This window comes from Melozone crissalis, unplaced genomic scaffold, assembly GCF_028551555.1.
Source record: "Melozone crissalis strain CALT ecotype California unplaced genomic scaffold, PUWL_Pcris_2 ptg000176l_1, whole genome shotgun sequence".
Classification (NCBI taxonomy): domain Eukaryota; kingdom Metazoa; phylum Chordata; class Aves; order Passeriformes; family Passerellidae; genus Melozone; species Melozone crissalis.
In genome coordinates this window covers 435,339-453,445 of record NW_026535943.1, presented here as the reverse complement: position 1 = coordinate 453,445, position 18,107 = coordinate 435,339, and the positions used below count along the sequence as shown (strand labels likewise).

Genomic DNA, 18,107 nt, shown 5'->3' with positions numbered 1-18,107 from the left:
TTAAACTGGATTTTCTCACCAAAAATATGAAAAAACCCTATTTTAAACCGATTTTTCCGCAACTTCCATTTTAAACTGGACTTTCCCACCATAAATATGTCCAAATAAATCTATTCCGAGCCGCTTTTCCCTGCGTTTCCACGCCAAACTCGGTTTTAGCAGCGCTCCCGCCCCGCGCGTCCCTCAGCGCCCCTGAGGCGGGAACGGCCGCGACCTCCCCAAGATGGCGGCGGCCCCTCGCGCCCCCCGCGCGGCCCCCGCGCCCTCCCCAACATGGCACCGACCTCCCGCCCATGATGGCCGCCCCCGCCGCCCTCGCCCTCCCCAAGATGGCGGCGGCGCGGCGCTATGACGCCATACGTCCCGCTCCCCCCCTCTCGCTGTCCCCGGCCTCCTCCGCCGCCGCCGCCGCCGCCGGTCCCCGCCTCCCGCGCTCGCCACCGCGGCGGCCGAGGGCGACTCGCGCCGCCGCCCCGCTCGCCCCCCGCCCGCCGCCCGCCCTCCGCCCGCCGCGGCCCCGCGGCGCGGGCCCGCCGCAGCGCAGCCGCTCTGAGGTGAGCGTCCTACCGCGCAATCTCCTCCAGCCCCGGCGCAGCCGCACCAACGCGGGGCCCCCGCCGCCCGCACCCGCTCCCCCGGCGGCCGCGACCGCCCGGCCGCGCCGGGCCCGCGGGGCCGCCCCGGGGCCGGGGCAGCGCGGGGGGGCCGGGACGGGCGGCGCGGGCGGCGGCCACGGGAGCCGGGGCCGGGGGGCGGCGGGTGCGGGGCGGCCTCGGAGCCCCGGCCCGGGCTGAGCCGGGCCCGGCCGGCCGGGGAAGTTGGGCCGCGGCCGCAGACATTGGCGGGGCTTTTGCTTCGCCCTTTTCCCTGCTGTTCTCGGAGCCCCTTCGTGCCTGCTTTTGGCCCTCACCGCCTTTCTTTTTTTAACCCATTATCCCTCCTTTTTTTCCTCCCTTCACCCTCCCCTATTTTTTTCTTCACTCCCCTTTTTTGCCTTTACCCACTTTTTTTGCCTTCACCCACTTTTTTGCTTTCACCCCCATTTTTTATTCTTCTGCCCCCCCTTTTTTTTCTTTTAATCCCCCTTTTTGTTTCCTTTTACTCCCTCTTTTTTTCCCTTCACACCCCCATTTTTTTTCCCTTCACCCCCATTTTTTTCCCTTCATCTCGCCTTTCCCCCTATAATCAATTAATTTGTAAAAAGCCTCAGAGGTAAATGAGTCCACCCTTGATAAAGTTTCTCTTCATGCCCCCTTTTTTTACATCCCTTCAACTTTGGTTTTTTTTTTTCTTTCACCTCCTATTTCTTTCCCCAGAATCACAGAACCAATTAGGTTGGAAAAGACCTCTGAGCTCATTGATGAAGCTCCCCTTCATTCTCCTTTTCCCCCCATTTTTTTCCTGTCGTCCCTTATTTTTCCCCTTTTCCCCCTCCCCTTTATTTTTCTTTACATTTTGCACATGTAGAATTTTCCTCCCTCTGTACAGGAGGCTGGGAGCGAGTTGAAACGTGTTAATCTCTCACCTCCCCTCCATTTAATGTACCCAAAAACGGGCTGTGAATTGCCTGTAAAAAAGGGGTGTAACTGGCTGTGCATTAAAATACCCAAAAAGGGCTCTAAAACATCTGGCTCAGCACAGACCTGGCTGTGACTGAGGTGCTCAGGCCCTTTTTAGTGTAAATAATAATTAAGGGACAGAAATAATTCAGCTCAAGACTCTTCCTGCATTTGAGGTTACCAAGTCTAAGCTTTCTTGCAGCTGTAGATGGTTTTTGTTGTGTGGGGAGATGTTTTCTCTGTTCAAGTTTGGGTTCTCTGCTTTATGTTTTTATTATTTTTTTCTCCTTCACTGGACTGTTATTTCCTGAACTTGGGATTTTTAATCCCTTAGGCTGTTGTGGTTTTGTTTCTAAGCCTCGCTGGTCTCTGAGCACGGTTTTAGATCCTCTTCCCACATCCTGAGAGGATTCCCAGTGTGAACTCATCCCTTCTTCTCCTTCATCCACATCACAATTGCTCCTTTCCAAATCCTCTCACAGTGAACTTTCATTTCCCAAATATTGAGGAAATAGGTGAGAGAATTGTTCATGTGTTTAATTGAAATTTTTGTGCTAGTTGTAAAATTGGGAGCAATGTTTTTTTTTTTTTTTTTTGCTGTTGAGGGTGGAAGAAGTGCATGATGATGATGATGGTACTTATAGTAGCTGAGGATTGTTACAACTGAATTTTCCCAGGTTTTAACCTTGCCCATCCATCCCTGGAAATGTCCAAGGCCAGGTTGGAGAGGGGTTGGAGCAGCTGGGATGGTGGGAAAATGGGATGGGATTTATGGTCCCATCCAACCCAAACCATTCCATGGTTCCACCAAATATCACCAGATGATTTAACATTCATTTAAACCCTCTCATCTTCCTCTGTAGTTTCTTGGAGTGTTTGGTGTTTTGCAGAGTGTCTCAGCTGCTTTTTATGGAGTTTTGTTGCATCCTGGTTGTTTTCTATGGACCTCCCATCATTTCTGTGAGGTTTTATGATGAGCTCTTGTGCACAGGCCATAAACACAGCAAGGTGGGAGCCCTCAGCCTCATCTCCTGTGGGTTTTGTGCAGCTCTTGGAATATTTTAGGATTTAGGAAATGTGTGGTCTGACAGAGGTGCCTTGGCCACCCCATTCCAAAGTTAAATGAAACCATCCTGGAGAGCCCAGTGAGAGTCCTTGGTGTGGATGGGAGGTTGCACTCTGTGCTGCTCCCTCAGGAAAATGGGAAATTTGGGGAATTAAGCTCAGGGAAGTGGTGGAATCCCCATCCCTGGAATTGTCCAGTTTGGCACCTGAGGCTGAGGTTTGGTGGGTTAACATGTCAGGGTTGAGTTGAAGGTTGAACTCAGTGCTCTCAGAGGGCTTTCCCAACTTCAATCCATGATTCCATGGAAAAGCCTCTTTGCTCCTGAGGGAGCTTGGCCACCTTGGGGTTTGTCCTGGCATTCATTGGGGTTTTTCTGCCATTAATTGGGGTTTCTCCTGCCATTAATCGTCTGGAATTCCCTGCACAGCAGCCCCAGCCTGGTCAGCTGCTCTGATGTCCACCTGCAGCCCACGGGTGTCTTGGTGTGACAATCCCATGCTGGGATTTCATGACTTTTGTGTCTCTCAGGAGCCTGGGTCACCTTTTTCCAGCCTTAAACCAGGAAATTTAACTTCTGGCAAGCTCAGGCCTGGAATATTTCAGCCCTGCAGGGGAAACCAAGGAAGCCCAGGAGAGAGGAACCCAGACTGGGAGCACTGGGACCACTCCTGGTGTCCATCTCCCTTCCAGGCTGGTCATGTCCAACTTCTGCCACGTGCATGCACAAACTCTGGAATATTTCCATTGCTTTTCCAAAGGAGGGAGGTTTCCATGCAGTTTCTCTCTCCTGAAGGGTTTGGGAATTATTATTTTTTATGCATTACCTTTCTCTGATGTGGGAAATTGTCTTCCAGGAAGGCAGCAGGGCACAGTGAACTCTGCTGTGCTCCTGAATTCCTTTTACCAAGAAAATTTAATCCACTCTTTTCTGCATAAGAACATTTTGTGCTGTCAGGAGGAGTGGTGGGGTTGTGTTGATTTTCAGTGCAGGGAGTTCTGTGAAATTCAGCCTTGGACTTTATCTTCCTTAGGCTGCTTCTCAAGTTGGTCTGTGGGAAAAAAGCACACAGTTCAGATATTTTGTGTTACCCATTGCCCAGTGCCCAAGATATTTAATAAAATCATTTTAAACCACTTTTTGGGGGGGGTTTAAAATAACTTCTGCTGCACAGTGGGGATTTAACTGGTACTGTTGAGTGCCCCACTACCCTCTGGGGAAAGAACCTTTTCCAAAATGTGGCCTAAACCCCCTGACACAGCTCCAGCCATTCCCTTGCATGAAGTGGAACCTTTTCCCTGTGTGTGTTTAAAGGGGATCCATCCTCTCAGGGTTTGGAGTTCAGCTTTTTGTGAGGGCATTTTAATGCTTTCCCACACCCCTGCCCTGATCCATTTCTCACTTATTTCAGTGATTAAATTTGTGTGTCTGCTCTCATGAATCTCTGCATCAGCTCATTGTGCCTGTGAATCCAAACCAGGTGAATAAATCCTGGCAAAACCCCTCTGGTTTCCAAATATTGCAAATTACAGAACCCAGGACATCATTGGTGTCTTTTATCTCTTCAAACTAAAGCTCCTCTCAGAAGCCCTCACCACTAAAGGCTGCAGTGGAGTGTGAGAAAAGCTTTAAGGTCCAGAACTGTGCAAGGCTTTGTGCCAGGGATGAGGAGCCTCTCACCTGTCCGGGTAAACCTGCACCATCCAGGCCCTTCCAGCTTTGGGGAAATTCAGATTTGTTCTGTGCCCACTGCAGCAATTGCAGTGGGGTTCAATATTTGGGTATTCCCCAATTCTGCTCCTTCTACTTCTGCTTTTTTCCCCCAAAACTGGTGGGGCTGGTCCAGTTGCCAGGTGGACAGTCCCACTGGGAGGGCTGGCTGGGGTTTGTTTAATTTCTGGGAAACCTCAGGGCCTTCTAACCTTTGGGAATATCACAACAGGAGCTGTCCCTGTGTTTCACCAATCTGAGAGGTTTTTCCCAGGATTTTGGAGCTCAGGCCGTGTCCCAGTTTTTTGGGAAGGACTCTGAGGCTGCTCTGGGTTTGCTGTGGATGAGTTGCTTGCCAGACTCGGAGAAGGAATCCAAGAAGTCCAAGAGGGAATCCCTTGCTCTGCCAGATGGAAGCGGGGAGCTGCAGGCTGTGTTTGGTGCAGCTCGCAGCTCGTCCTGATCCACGCTGACATTTTGATGTCAATGAAATTCCACCTTGGTTTTCCCCTCCTGGAAAAAAAGATGGAGCCGTACAAAAACCCTCAGGACACTCGGGATGGCAGGTGGATCCCATCTGAGTAGGATTGGGAATTCCAGTGTCTCCTTCCCTTCCTGTTTCCCAGCCTTTCCCAGGGACTGTGCTGCTTTTGCTGGGGTTTGGAGCCTGGTTTTGTGCTGGAGGATGGCAGCAGGAGTCTCCTTGCTTTAGAGCTTTATTTTTGTTGTTATTTTTGTTTGGCAGATGTGCGAATTGTTTGTGTGCTGCCTGTGCTGCCTATAAATAATAAATGGGTTGCTCAGATCATGCAGCAGCTCGGAGGGAAACTCAACTTTTTCAGTCCCACAAAATTCACCTGACCTCAAATACAGAAGGGAAGACCCATGAAAGTGTATTTTCACTCACAGACCACGTTGGCTTGTGATCAGTGTGGCCAAGGAAGCCAATCCAGAAGTAACTGAGTCCCTCCCACTGTTCATTACATAACCATCTAATTAAAGGAATCAAACAGGGATGACATGGAAAACTCCATACTCTGGGTCAAAAATACTTTGCAAAGCCACAGCCCAGAGTGCCCATGTTTTATTTATGCTGAGGGGTGCTGTGTAAGTGAAGAAGTTTATTCTTGGTGTCAGCCTTTAGAGTCTCCTGCTGCTTCTGCAGCTGCTTCCTTGGGCACCAGGAAAATCCTTTAACTCCTCATTTCCCTTTGGGAAGAGAAGGGACTCCACAGCACTGCTCCCTTCCCTCCCCTGAAGGAGCTGGTGGATTCAGAGCTCTTCTTGTGGTTGCTTTGGGTTGAAAGTTGGGTTATTTTCAGGTTTATTAATTCTGCATCATGAGCATTCCCGTGGATTTAGGGGTAAATCATTATTTTGGTCCCTTGCTCCAGAAGGAAACTGTGAATTTCCTGGGAATGAAGGGTTGGAATACTTCAGCCCTGATAGTCAGAAGCATGTGTAGATTGGAGATGGTGGTGGAGAGATGTGAAAGAAGATCTGAAGAACAAAATGTGGCAAATAAAAATCCACGGTCCGTTTTCAGCCGGTGGAACGTGGGGTTGTGGCAGGAGCTGTGGAAGCCTGGAGTTCCCTCAGGATTTGCACAGTCTGCTCAAAGCAGGAAAAGCACAGGGTTGGGGTGGGTCAGGGCTGGGATTCAGGATGGCTCAGCCCTGGGTGCTCTCTGTGGGTCTGCAGAGCCCCCTCTGTCCGTGTGGGACCCAGGGGGCACGGAGAGCACAACAGGCTGTTCCACAGCTCTGTCACTGTGGGACCCACATTTAAACCCAGCTGGAGCACAACAGGCTGTTCCACAGCTCTGTCACTGTGGGACCAGCGTCTGAACCCAGCTGGAGCACAACAGGCTGTTCCACAGCTCTGTCACTGTGGGACCCACATTTAAACCCAGCTGGAGCACAACAGGCTGTTCCACAGCTCTGTCACTGTGGGACCAGCATCTGAACCCAGCTGGAGCACAACAGGCTGTTCCACAGCTCTGTCACTGTGGGACCAGCGTCTGAACCCAGCTGGAGCACAACAGGCTGTTCCACAGCTCTGTCACTGTGGGACCAGCGTCTGAACCCAGCTGGAGCACAACAGGCTGTTCCACAGCTCTGTCACTGTGGGACCAGCGTCTGAACCCAGCTGGAGCACAACAGGCTGTTCCACAGCTCTGTCACTGTGGGACCAGCGTCTGAACCCAGCTGGAGCACAACAGGCTGTTCCACAGCTCTGTCACTGTGGGACCAGCGTCTGAACCCAGCTGGAGCACAACAGGCTGTTCCACAGCTCTGTCACTGTGGGACCAGCGTCTGAACCCAGCTGGAGCACAACAGGCTGTTCCACAGCTCTGTCACTGTGGGACCCACATTTAAACCCAGCTGGAGCACAACAGGCTGTTCCACAGCTCTGTCACTGTGGGACCCACATTTAAACCCAGCTGGAGCACAACAGGCTGTTCCACAGCTCTGTCACTGTGGGACCCACATTTAAACCCAGCTTGGAGGTGCCTCAGAGCTGCAACACTGGCAGGCAAATCTCTCTGCTGTAGCTGGGCTGGAAATGCAATTTTTTTCCCTCCAGAAAACACAAATGTTGATGGTGTGGAATGTGTGATGTGGGATTTTCTCACCTACCTGCTGTGTTTGCACAGGGTCAGTTTCCCTTTCTGGGGTTGTGGAGTCATCATGGAATTGTGGAATGGTTTGGGCTGGAAGGACCTTAAAGCTCATCTTGTGCCATGGCAGGGACACCTCCCACTGTGCCAGGCTGCTCCAGCCTGGCCTTGGGCACTGCAGGGATCAGGGGCAGCCCCAGCTGCTCTGGCAATGCCAGCCCAGGCAGGAATTGCTCATTGCCAAGATGCCACCCATGGCTGCCCTCTGGCAGTGGGAGCCATTCCCTGGGTGCTGTCCCTGCAGGCCTTGTCCCCAGTCCCTCTGCAGCTCTGCTGGAGCCCCTGCAGGCCCTGCCATGTGCTGGGAGCTCTCCCTGGATCCCTCCCTGCTCCAGGGAACATTCCCAGCTCTCCCTGGATCCCTCCCTGCTCCAGGGAACATTCCCAGCTCTCCCTGGATCCCTCCCTGCTCCAGGGAACATTCCCAGCTCTCCCTGGATCCCTCCCTGCCCCAGGGAACATTCCCAGCTCTCCCTGGATCCCTCCCTGCTCCAGGGGAACATTCCCAGCTCTCCCTGGATCCCCCCCTGCTCCAGGGGAACATTCCCAGCTCTCCCTGGAGCCCTCCCTGCTCCAGGGAACATTCCCAGCTCTCCCAGCCTGGATCCCTCCCTGCTCCAGGGAACATTCCCAGCTCTCCCTGGATCCCTCCCTGCCCCAGGGAACATTCCCAGCTCTCCCTGGATCCCTCCCTGCTCCAGGGGACATTCCCAGCTCTCCCTGGATCCCTCCCTGCTCTAGGGGACATTCCCAGCTCTCCCAGCCTGGATCCCTGGGAGCTGAGGGGCTCCAGCCCTGCAGCAGCTCCTGTAGATTTGCTCCAGCAGCTCCATGTCCTTACGTTCATGAGTTCCCGGTGGATTTTCTGGGGAGCTTTTCTTCCTCAAGTGCATATTTTGCAGGGCAGCCAAGCAGACGCGTTCTTGAACCACTCGAACTTCAAGGAGGGGTGGCCAGGCTGCCATTTTGGGTGGAAGTTTGATAATTAAATGTGATTAGGACTGTACTGTCTGTTCTCACCACGTGCTGATCTTGAGTTAATGCCGTGTGAGGAGTGAGGACCGAGTCCTTAAGGTGGAGCATTGTAATTTTGGGCACCACCACAGAAAAAAGGTACAAAGGTATTAGAGAGTGTCCAAAGGAGGGGCACAGGGATGAGGAAGGGGCTGGAGGAGCAGCTCTGGGGACTTGGTTTGTCCAGCCTGGGGGAGAGGAGGCTGAGGGGAGACTCGCTGGGGGCTGCAGCTTCCTGAGGAGGGGCAGCTCTGATCCCTGCTCTGTGTGACCAGGGACAGGATCCCAGGGAATGGTGTTGAACTGTGTCAGGGTTGGATATCAGGTTGGATATCAGGAAAGGTTCTTTCCTGGGTTTGCTGGCGCTGCCCAGGCTCCCCAGGCAATGGGCACGGCCCCAGAGCTCCAGGAGCGTTTGGACAGCTCTCAGGGACAGAGTGGGACTGTTGGGGTGTCTGTGCAGGATCAGGGGTTGGATTGATGATCCAGTGGATCCTTTCCAACTGAGGATATTCCCAGGTGGAGCCAAGGCTGGACAGAGCTCGTCCATGCTGGGCACATGGTGATCCTTCCACCCCAGAGTCTCCGCAGCATCTCTGTCCCCACCCTGCTGCTCAAACCCTTCTGTGTCACCCACTGCCATTCTCCCTTCCTGTGGTAGTCCAGCATAACCACTAATCCTCTCTGTCCATAAAAGAGGATTAAAATGGGCACATTTGCACCTCACAGCAGCCAGCAGGGCCGTGCTCTGTCTTTTCCAGCAGCAATCCCAAGGGCTGCACCTCTGTGCCCAGCCAGGAATGCTTCAGCCGGCACCAAACAGCAGCCTGGGCTTGTTGGGTGAGGAATTCTCTAAAAGACGCTTCTGGCTGTTAATTAAAAGAGCTGAATTGACTAAAGATGAGTAACTGGCTTTACGCTGTTAGAACGACTCCTGGCTTCTGCAGGTCTGAGGAAAAAAGGTTAAAATTGGGATGTCTGTGTGGCTCTGGATAAAATGCAGGAGTTACAAAGTAATACCTCAGAAAATGGCATTTATCATGTCCTGGTTCCTAAACCTGTGGCAGACCACACATCCTGCAAAAAGATTTTTGGGAAAAAGGTGCTAAAAGTGCTGGTGAGGGGCAGCCACCCCAAATGCTGCCCGTGGAACCTGCAGAGCCTGGGGCAAACCCGGAATGCTAAATGAGAATTCCATGCCGTGGTTCACGGTTCTGGGTGCTGTTTCACTGCAGGTTTGGCTTACACTCAGCCTGGATGTGGTGGTGCCTTTCCCGTGGGTTTCCAAATGGGAAATGTGCCCTTTTCTCTCTTGGGCTCCTCCTAGGGAGGGCTGGTTCCACTGGGATATTATTTATATATTATTTCTTGGTGCCAAAGCTCCAGAAGAGTCTCCAAGAGGAATCCAGCTCATCCTTGTGTTTACCCCGTGGCTTCCTGCTGCTGTTTGGTGTTAAATCTACGAAATTTAGCTGCAAAAAGGGCCCATTGCAGGTCACATTGTCCCTGATGTGTCCTATCCCAATGGCAGCTCTCAGCAGCAAGTAGCAGCCATTATCCTAATAAATACCTGTGAAAGCCTGTTTGTTTCTTTTCCAGAGCTGCCACAGGGAAGGCTTTTCCTGCAGGGGGATTTCTTTGCTCTTTGATGTGAGATTGTGACAAAGACAGCGCGTTAATAGAAGGAATTTTGGTTTTGTTTGCTAGAATCCGTTTGATTTCAGGTATTTTCACGCTGAGACCAGGAGCATTGGGGTTTTTTTTCTTTGTATCCCATGCTAATTAAAAGGATCATTTTACTAATGTTATGCCACAGGAGGACGCTGTGGAACGAGAGCCGGTTCCTGGTGTTGCTCGAGTCACCGTATCTGTGCCAGGCGCGTAAATGAGATGTTCACTTCAATCTTGATAGCAAGGGAATAAACTGGAGTGTCTTATCTTGCTCTGTGCCTGGTGTCAGCTGTGCTGCTCACAGGAGTCGGTGTCTCCAGTCCTGGAAAGTCTTTCCCATCCAAAACCTTGAGCAGCTTCTGGAGGGGCAGGAACAAAAAAAAAAAAACCCAGTTTTTTATTAGGTTGTGGTGTTGGCTTCAGAATTCTCCTCATGAGCAGAGAGGATTTTTTTCTTTCCGTGGAAAAAGGGATTTTGGTGTTTAAATGTGCATTTTCAATGAGTTGTGGTAATTGGTGAGGTATTAATCAAGCTTATCCTGGTGGATGGTGGTGTTTGCTCGTCAGACCCGCAGGGGTAATTCCCTCTAGGCACAGTTTTATACAGGAGAGGTGTCAAATTCACCCTAAACAGGGATTAATGAAGGATATTTACCAGTGAGAGACGCCAGTGCAATGTGGAAATCATGGAAAGAGCTGAGACTGGGAGTCTGGAATCGCCTGCTGGGACACCTGGGCATCCTCTCGCTCCTGTCCCCGTGGAGAAAAGAGCAGGAGAAGGTCTGGGACTGGCTTGGTGGTGATTGATGGGAGTGTTGCTGTTCCTGGGCTCTCCCAAAGCTGGTGCTGTTGGAATTGGCTGGCACAGAGCTCCTGGCAGCTCTGGTTTCTCCTGGAAGTGCTTTCTGAGCCTGCACTCTCAGGAAATGCCGTGAGGGAGCTGCACGCCCCGGCTGGGAGGTGGATGAGATGCCAGCTTGGCCCAGACGGAGCAGAAACAGAGCCAGGACAGCACCAGGAGTGGCCATTCCTCCTTTTTAAAGGTTGTCCTCTAGTCCTGCCCTCAGCTGGAGCAGCTCCTCTAACCCAGACCATGCCAGGAGCCACCAAACCAGCTCATTTCTGGCCATTCTCGTGGAGGGAAGACACAAAGCCCTCAAGATTAAGGAGGCTGACCAGTGATTCAGTCTCGTCTCCTGGTGAAAATCATGGAATACATCCCTGGGTTTGTGTTGGTTCCCAGTGAGGTTTGCTCTCCATGGTTGTGGCCATCAAAATGTGATGTAGCAGAAATCTGCAGGTGCTAAACCAGGATGTGCCCACTCTCCTGAAAAACTGCACAGAGGGTTTTGTGCCAGAACAGGATAATTTCAAAGGTCTAATTCCATTCAAACAGGGTTTGATTTTATTGGGAAATTGCCAGTGATTTTGTGACCATCCAAATGTGATGTATCAGAAATCTGCAGGTGCTAAACCAGGATGTGCCCACTCTCCTGAAAATCTGCATAGAGGGTTTTGTGCCAGAACGGGAAAAGCAGGACCGGACAATTTCAAAGGTCTAATTCCACTCCAACAGGGTTTGATTTTATTGAGAAATGGCCAGTGATTGATTTCTTGCTAAGATCAGTTTTCACTTAAGGATTATCCCAGGCTGCCTCTGCAGGGAAATTGGAGTTTATCGAGATGCACGGCCAGAAGTGTGGAACAGCTTTTTAAAGAACACATTCCTGAGCACTCAGTGCAGAGGAATTCAACCTGATTGAATCCACCAAGTGTGACCCAGTTGAAAAATCTCCTTCACATCAAATCATCAAAGCTGCTTTTGATCCCTCCCCATCATGAGCTGCCCATGGTGCTGTGGCAGGGAGGAGGAGGAGTGGCAGCCACAAACTGTTGGTAGATCTTGAAATAAATGGGAATGGGATCTTCCTTACCCTCCTGGGAGGGAGGAAGCAGCTCACAGGAGCAGGTGGGAAGTCCTGGGTGCCACCAGCAGCATTTGGGAAGCTGGAAATTGCTGCAGCCTTGCTCTGTGGCTCATGGAGATGAAACAGCAGTTAGTGAGGAATTCCCAGTGAGGGGAAGGGGAACAGCAAACAGTGGCCAGAATCTGATTTAGAGGCTGATTTCCTACAGAGGACGAAAGGGTGACCTTCCCCAAGGTCCCTTTCATGGTTGTGTCCTAGGAGGGATCCTCTCATGAGAGGACAGAGCAAGCAGGTCTCTCAAAACCTCCACAGAATTCCTATTTTGCTTCCTTTCAAAGTTATTTAAACCAGCAAAGAAGCGAGACCCAGTGATTCTTTTTATTTATTGCTGATCTGAGCAGGGTTTCAAATTAATGAGGTGTGGGCTGAGTTGGTAAAAATGGCACCATGATTTAACATTGCAGAGGATAAATGCTCATCTCCAGCTTCAGTCTGTCTCTGTCGTGTCTCCTGCAGCATCTGAAGCAAAACCTCTTCAGTGGGATAAAGGTTTAAAGTAATTCCAGGGTAAGGGAGTTTTTCCATCGTGCTGCTGTTCCTCATGATTTTTTCTGGTGTGGGATTTTGATTTTGGACTCAGTTTTAAGCACATAATGAAGCTGGATGGTGATGGTAGAGCATGGTGTCTGTGGGGTTTTTATGGGCTCAGTTGTGACTTGTTACAATCACACCACAGAGACCTCCATTTCAATCCACGTGGGTTTCAATTTGGTGTAGAATTTATGGGGTTTGCAGCCAGTTCCTGTTGGTTTTGGGTGGTTTCAGTGGGGCAGCTCTGCTGTTTCCTGCTGCTCCTGGTGTTCCTCCAGTGATGGTGTCAGCAGCCGCTGCTCAGGACATCAAGGGAGCCCCTGATACACTCGTGAAGCAACTGCGCTGTGTGAGGAGAGGGACTTTATCCTCATAGTTTTTATAAACACTTTAAAGGACTGCAGAATTACTCCTGGCTGTCATCCAAGCCTTCAGGACTAAGGAAGTGTCCAGAAATGTCCCTGCAGTCACCACTGTGCCATTAGGCTTTCCCTCCTCCTGAAACCACTCTGGTTTTGGGAGAACACCAGGGATCAATGATCCTTTCCTGGAGTGGGGAATGCTCCTCTCTAAAGGATGAAGGGAACAGCTTTCCTGTCATCCCTGTGCCCAGATCCTGCTCAAATCCAGGCCCCACCCTTTGGACGTGTCACAGGGATGCTTGGCTGGGCCTGCTTGGTGACACCTTCACTGCCAGCCAAGGTGTGGGCCCACAGAGCCTGGCTGGTGTCAGGAACCCTTGGGGAATAATTTGAATTCGGGAATAATTGGAATATGGGAATGGCTTCCCAAGGGTTCAGTGTTGGTGGCATTGGCTGTGGGTTGCTTTTGAGTGCAAGGTTTGGTTCCAGTGGTTTCATCTGTTGTCTTGGGGTCTGTTCTCCTGACTTTAAAATCACTGTGCTCTATCAGTCATATTCTCATCACATTTTCCCATGGGTTTTTAAAATTTTAATAGTCAGAAAAGCAGCAATGTCCCCTTTCAGGAAAAGCTTGGTGTCTTGGGAAATCTGTTAAGCTGATCCATAAGGATTTACTTGAGATATTTTTTCCCACCCATTTTTCTGTGGTGATGGCAGTGTGAGTTTCCTGACAGGAGTTTAGGGCTGATTGTTTCTCCACCAGGAGTTTTCAGTTTGTCTCAATGTACAGATATTTTTTGCCACCCATTTTTCTGTGGTGATGGCAGTGTGAGTTTTGTGGAAGGGGTTTAGGGCTGATTGTTTCTCCACAAGAAGTTTTCAGTTTGTCTCAATTTGCACCTCAACGTCTCAGTCCCTTCCTCACTGGCACTGTTTGAACTCCTGCTATTTTTGGATGGTTCTAACATTACAACCCAAGTTGTAAACAGGCTTGGACAGCAGCAGCATCAGACTCCAGCAGCTTTTTTGGGAGGATTGGGAGTCTGAAGCTGGCTTGGCTTTAGCTGTAGCCTCAGTAGGTTTGTGACAGTCTCACAGCAACAATTCTGCTGTTCCTCAGGCTGGAATATTCCAACCCTTCCCCAGCACTGCCAATCCCACCACTGACCGTGCTAAATCCCTTCAGGGATGGGGCTCCAGCACTTCCCTGTTCCACTGACAGCCCCTTTGGAGAAGAAATGTTCCCTAAAATCCCATCTAAACCTCCCCAGCACAACTTGAACCCATTTCCTCTCGTCTCGTGGCGTGGGAGAAGAGTCTGACTCCCACCTGGATGCAGCCTCCTTTTTGTTTGGTCAAAATACCCCTCTTGACAAAATGGTTTGGGTTCCTGTGTCTCGCTGACCCCCATGGCATTCTGTGCTCAGTCAGGAGCTGTAATTCCATGACAGCTCTTACCACGTCAGAACCTTTTTTTTGTTTATTTTCCTATTCCCTGCAGCTGGTCACCTCTTTCTGCCCTTTACCCTGAACAAGAACAGATTCCCTTTGGGGAATCTCTTTTTGAGGGTTGAGGTTCTAATTCTCCTGTTGGGAAATCTCTTAGGGATGTGCCTTTTCCTTTCCACAAACGTACAGCAGGCACAGACTGAAAATATCCCTGCACCTCCCATGCTGGTCCTTCTGTGCTCCCAGTGTGTGGCCCAGGGCCCTGCTGACTCTGTAAGCTGCTGCTTTGCTCACTGCTTTACCACTGGGCGCTGTAATAAATCACCTTTCTGTGATATTTGTGCTTGGGCTGGGATGGCTTTGCCTCTTTCTGGACTCTGAGTCCAGGTCTGGGCCCCTGCTGAGCAGAAAGAGCTGGAGGGGCTGGAGGGTGTCCAGGGAATGGAGCTGGGAAGGGTCTGGAGAACCAGGAGGGGCTGAGGGAGCTGGGCAGGGAATGGAGAACCAGGAGGGGCTGAGGGAGCTGGGAAGGGGCTGAGCCTGGAGCAAAGGAGGCTCAGGGGCCCTTGTGGCTCTGCACAAGTCCCTGCCAGGAGGGCACAGCTGGGGAACAGGGACAGGAGCAGAGGGAACGGCCTCAGGCTGGGCCAGGGCAGCTCAGGGTGGAACCAGCAGGAATTTCCCCATGGAAAGGGGTCAGGCCTTGGCAGGGGCTGCCCAAGGAGATGGTGGACTCACTGTCCCTGGGGATGTCCAAGGAATTCCTGGATGTGGCACTCAGTGCTCTGCTCTGGGGAGGGGACATAGGTTGGACTTGATGATCTCAGAGGTCTTTTCCATCCTCAGTGCTCCTGGGATTCTGTGCTGCCATCCTCATTTGTGTCCTGGGCTACTGAGGTCAGAGGAGACTTTGTGTCACCCTCAGGCCTCTTGATGACAAAACCAAGTCCCAGCTTTAACCCTTCAATGTGTGGGTCAGGGACAATCTTAGGGCTGCAGGGTCCTTGGGGACCTTCCATCCAGCAGACATGATGATGTCTGGGTGCTGTGCTCTGTTCAGAAGTGTGAGTTTTTCCAAACTCTTTAACCTAAAGTTCCTCTCATGGCTCTTGGCAAAGTTATTTCCCTCTTGTAGACATCCTGAGGGAGGTGATCTCTGTCCCTGGTGCTCACGGCCCGTCACGGCTTTTTGTCACGGCTTTTTGTTACACCTTTTTGTCAGGGTTTTTTGTCACGTTTTTTTGTTACACCTTTTTGTCACGGTTTTTTGTTACGGTTTTTTTTCACAGCTTTCTGTCACGTTTTTTTGTCCCCCCTGGCAGTGACTCTTGATGGAAGAGCACGGGGTGAGCCAGGCAGAGCACATGGCTACCATCGAGGCGCACGCCGTGGCGCAGCAGGTGCAGCAGGTGCACGTGGCCACCTACACGGAGCACAGCATGCTGAGCGCCGACGAGGACTCGCCCTCCTCGCCCGAGGACACCTCCTACGACGACTCCGACATCCTCAACTCCACGGCGGCCGACGAGGTCACCGCGCACCTGGCGGCCGCAGGTAACGCCCGGGGCCGCTCGTCCTCGCTTGGGCAAGGGGAAACGGGAAAGCCTTGTGAACAGGATTGTCTGGCAGGAGGTTTTGGGAATATGGAAAGTGTAAGTGGGATTGAAGTGAAAGCAAGTTTTGAGATCTCTCAGTTACTGACAACTGGAAAACAATGGTGTGGCCAGCTGAAGGTGATCCCCTTTTGATGGAACAACACCCTCTGCTTGCAGACAGCTCCAAGGGTCAGAGCAGACCCTGCAGCTTGGCAGAAGGGGCCCAAAGAGGAGTTTTTAGGGTTTAAAATATAACACAGTGTGGTAATGTAATGATTCTTACAGGCTGTATAGAAATGCTGTAGGATTTGTATCTTGTACTAGATTGGTTAGTGAGAATTAAAATATTCAACACAGAAGAAGATTTATGGTATTGGAATGGGCATCTTGCCCTCTTACCCGTTTACTCTCTTACCTTTTTTACTCCCTTACGCTCTTACCCTCTCATCCTCTCTCTCTCTCTCATCCTTTTTACCCTTCTCTTCTCTCAGATCTGCTCTGAGCTGTGGCTGCAGCTCCAGCAGGGCCCTGCACCCAGGCCCTGTGCAATGAACCCCAAATCCCAGCAGGGCCCTGCACCCAGGCCCTGTGCAATGAACCCCAAATCCAGCAGGGCCCTGCATGCATTCCCTTTGCAATAAACCCCAAATCCCAGCAGGGCCCTGCACCCAGGCCCTGTGCAATAAACCCCAAATCCCAGCAGGGCCCTGCATGCATTCCCTTTGCAATGAACCCCAAATCCCAGCAGGGCCCTGCATGCATTCCCTTTGCAATAAACCCCAAATCCCAGCAGGGCCCTGCACCCCGGCCCTTTGCAATAAACCCCAAATCCCAGCAGGGCCTTGCACCCAGGCCCTGTGCAATGAACCCCAAATCCCAGCAGGGCCCTGCACCCAGGCCCTGTGCAATGAACCCCAAGTTCCACCACCTGGCTGCAGAGATCTCTCATCTCCATCCATCCTGACCATCCTACCCCCATGCATCAGCCATGCAGGGACACTCCCTGGCCATGGACAGCAGAGATCTCCTGGAGGGAGGGTTGGCTGTGGGAGAGATAAAGAAAACTTGTAAGAGTTCAGAGGAAGGGGGTTTACATTTTCCATTTCAGGGGAGGCTCCTGCCTTCCTGAGCAGACACCTGGCTTTTCAAACCAAGTTACAAGGCCTAAAACAGTCAGGTGTCCTTGAGTTTCAGGCCTAGAGAGGAATTGTTTTATCTGAGTAAAATGGGAGAACGGCAGCTGATAGGCTAAGCAGTTTTACAGTTATACACTAAAGCAGTACAGGATCTGAAAAATAGAAAAGCTAAATCCTAGGGCATCACTGGTCCATCCCACCCGCAGGAATATTCCACAGGAAATTCTCCCTGCTGACCACTTGAATCCCACATTGTTTCTGTGTGCACCACAGAGGTGCTGGGAATTGCTGGTCTATACAAAGGTCCCTGCTAAAATGCTGCCTCAAGTAACGAAATTAAAATTCCAAATATGTCAAAGAGCAAAGATTATTTCAGGCCCCACAGAAACAACAGCAAAAACTAACCCAGGAGTGCAGCCTTGCTGAGTCAGGGAGCTCAGGTGTTCGGCCTCTCCACGGAGATCCACAGAAAATCCTGGCATATCCAGACTGGGAAAGGACTTCAGAATCACAGATTCCTCCCAGTGAGCCAAACATCCTCCAGACTGGCCCTCTAGTGGGTCTGCATTGGCAGAAAAATGGGATGATAATAAAGCACTGAGTGTGGCCTGACTCTGTATCAGACTTGAGACCAAACCTGTGAGGTTCCACCACCCCCTGAGCATCCCAGGCCTCCTCTTGCTTATGAACTTTCCAGCCTCCCATCCTGCAGGAATTTTTCTTTCCCCTTCCCTTCTAGCACACAGGATTTTCAGGCCTGGGTGGTCTTCAGAAGGCTCTGGTAGGGCACTGCTGTGAACTCTGGATTTTACATTTCTTTCCCTGGTAGGACACTGTTGGAACTCTGGATTTTACATTTTTGTCCCTGATGGGACACTGCTGTGAAATCTGGATTTTACATTTTTTTTCCCTGGTAGGACACTGCTGGAAATTCTGGATTTTACAATTCTGTCCCTGGTAGGACACTGCTAGAAACTCTGGATTTTACATTTCTTTCCCTGGTAGGACAGTGCTGGGAGCTCTGGATTTTACATTTCTGTCCCTGATAGGGCACGGCTGAGAACTCTGGATTTGACATTTCTTTCTCTGGTAGAACACTGCTGAGATTTCTTTCCCTTGTAGGACACTGCTGAGAACTCTGGATTTTACATTTCTGTCCCTGGTAGGGCACTGCTGGGATCTCTGGATTTTACATTTCTTTCCCATTAGAACCCTGCTGTGAGCTCTGGATTTTACATTTCTTTCCCACTAGAACAGGTCCTTAATCCCTCAGGAAAGGCTCAGACTCCTGATGCTGTAGTTGTTGTAGTTCCAAGCAGGATTTTTGGAGCTGTACTTGGTTTCCTCT

The 18,107-nt window shown here is 51.1% G+C and overlaps 1 protein-coding gene across 1 annotated transcript in view; it reads left to right on the top strand.

Annotated features, from left to right (window-relative positions):
* The first annotated feature begins 503 nt into the window (after positions 1–503).
* The window catches only part of NRF1 (nuclear respiratory factor 1), a 67,478-nt gene continuing 49,874 nt past the window's right edge, over positions 504–18,107 (top strand). Inside the window, exons 1-2 of the mRNA XM_054293672.1 lie at positions 504–554; positions 15,351–15,582. Of these exons, the coding sequence (XP_054149647.1) occupies positions 15,360–15,582 (223 nt within the window). The 5' untranslated portion in view covers positions 504–554; positions 15,351–15,359. The remainder of the gene's footprint in view (positions 555–15,350; positions 15,583–18,107) is intronic.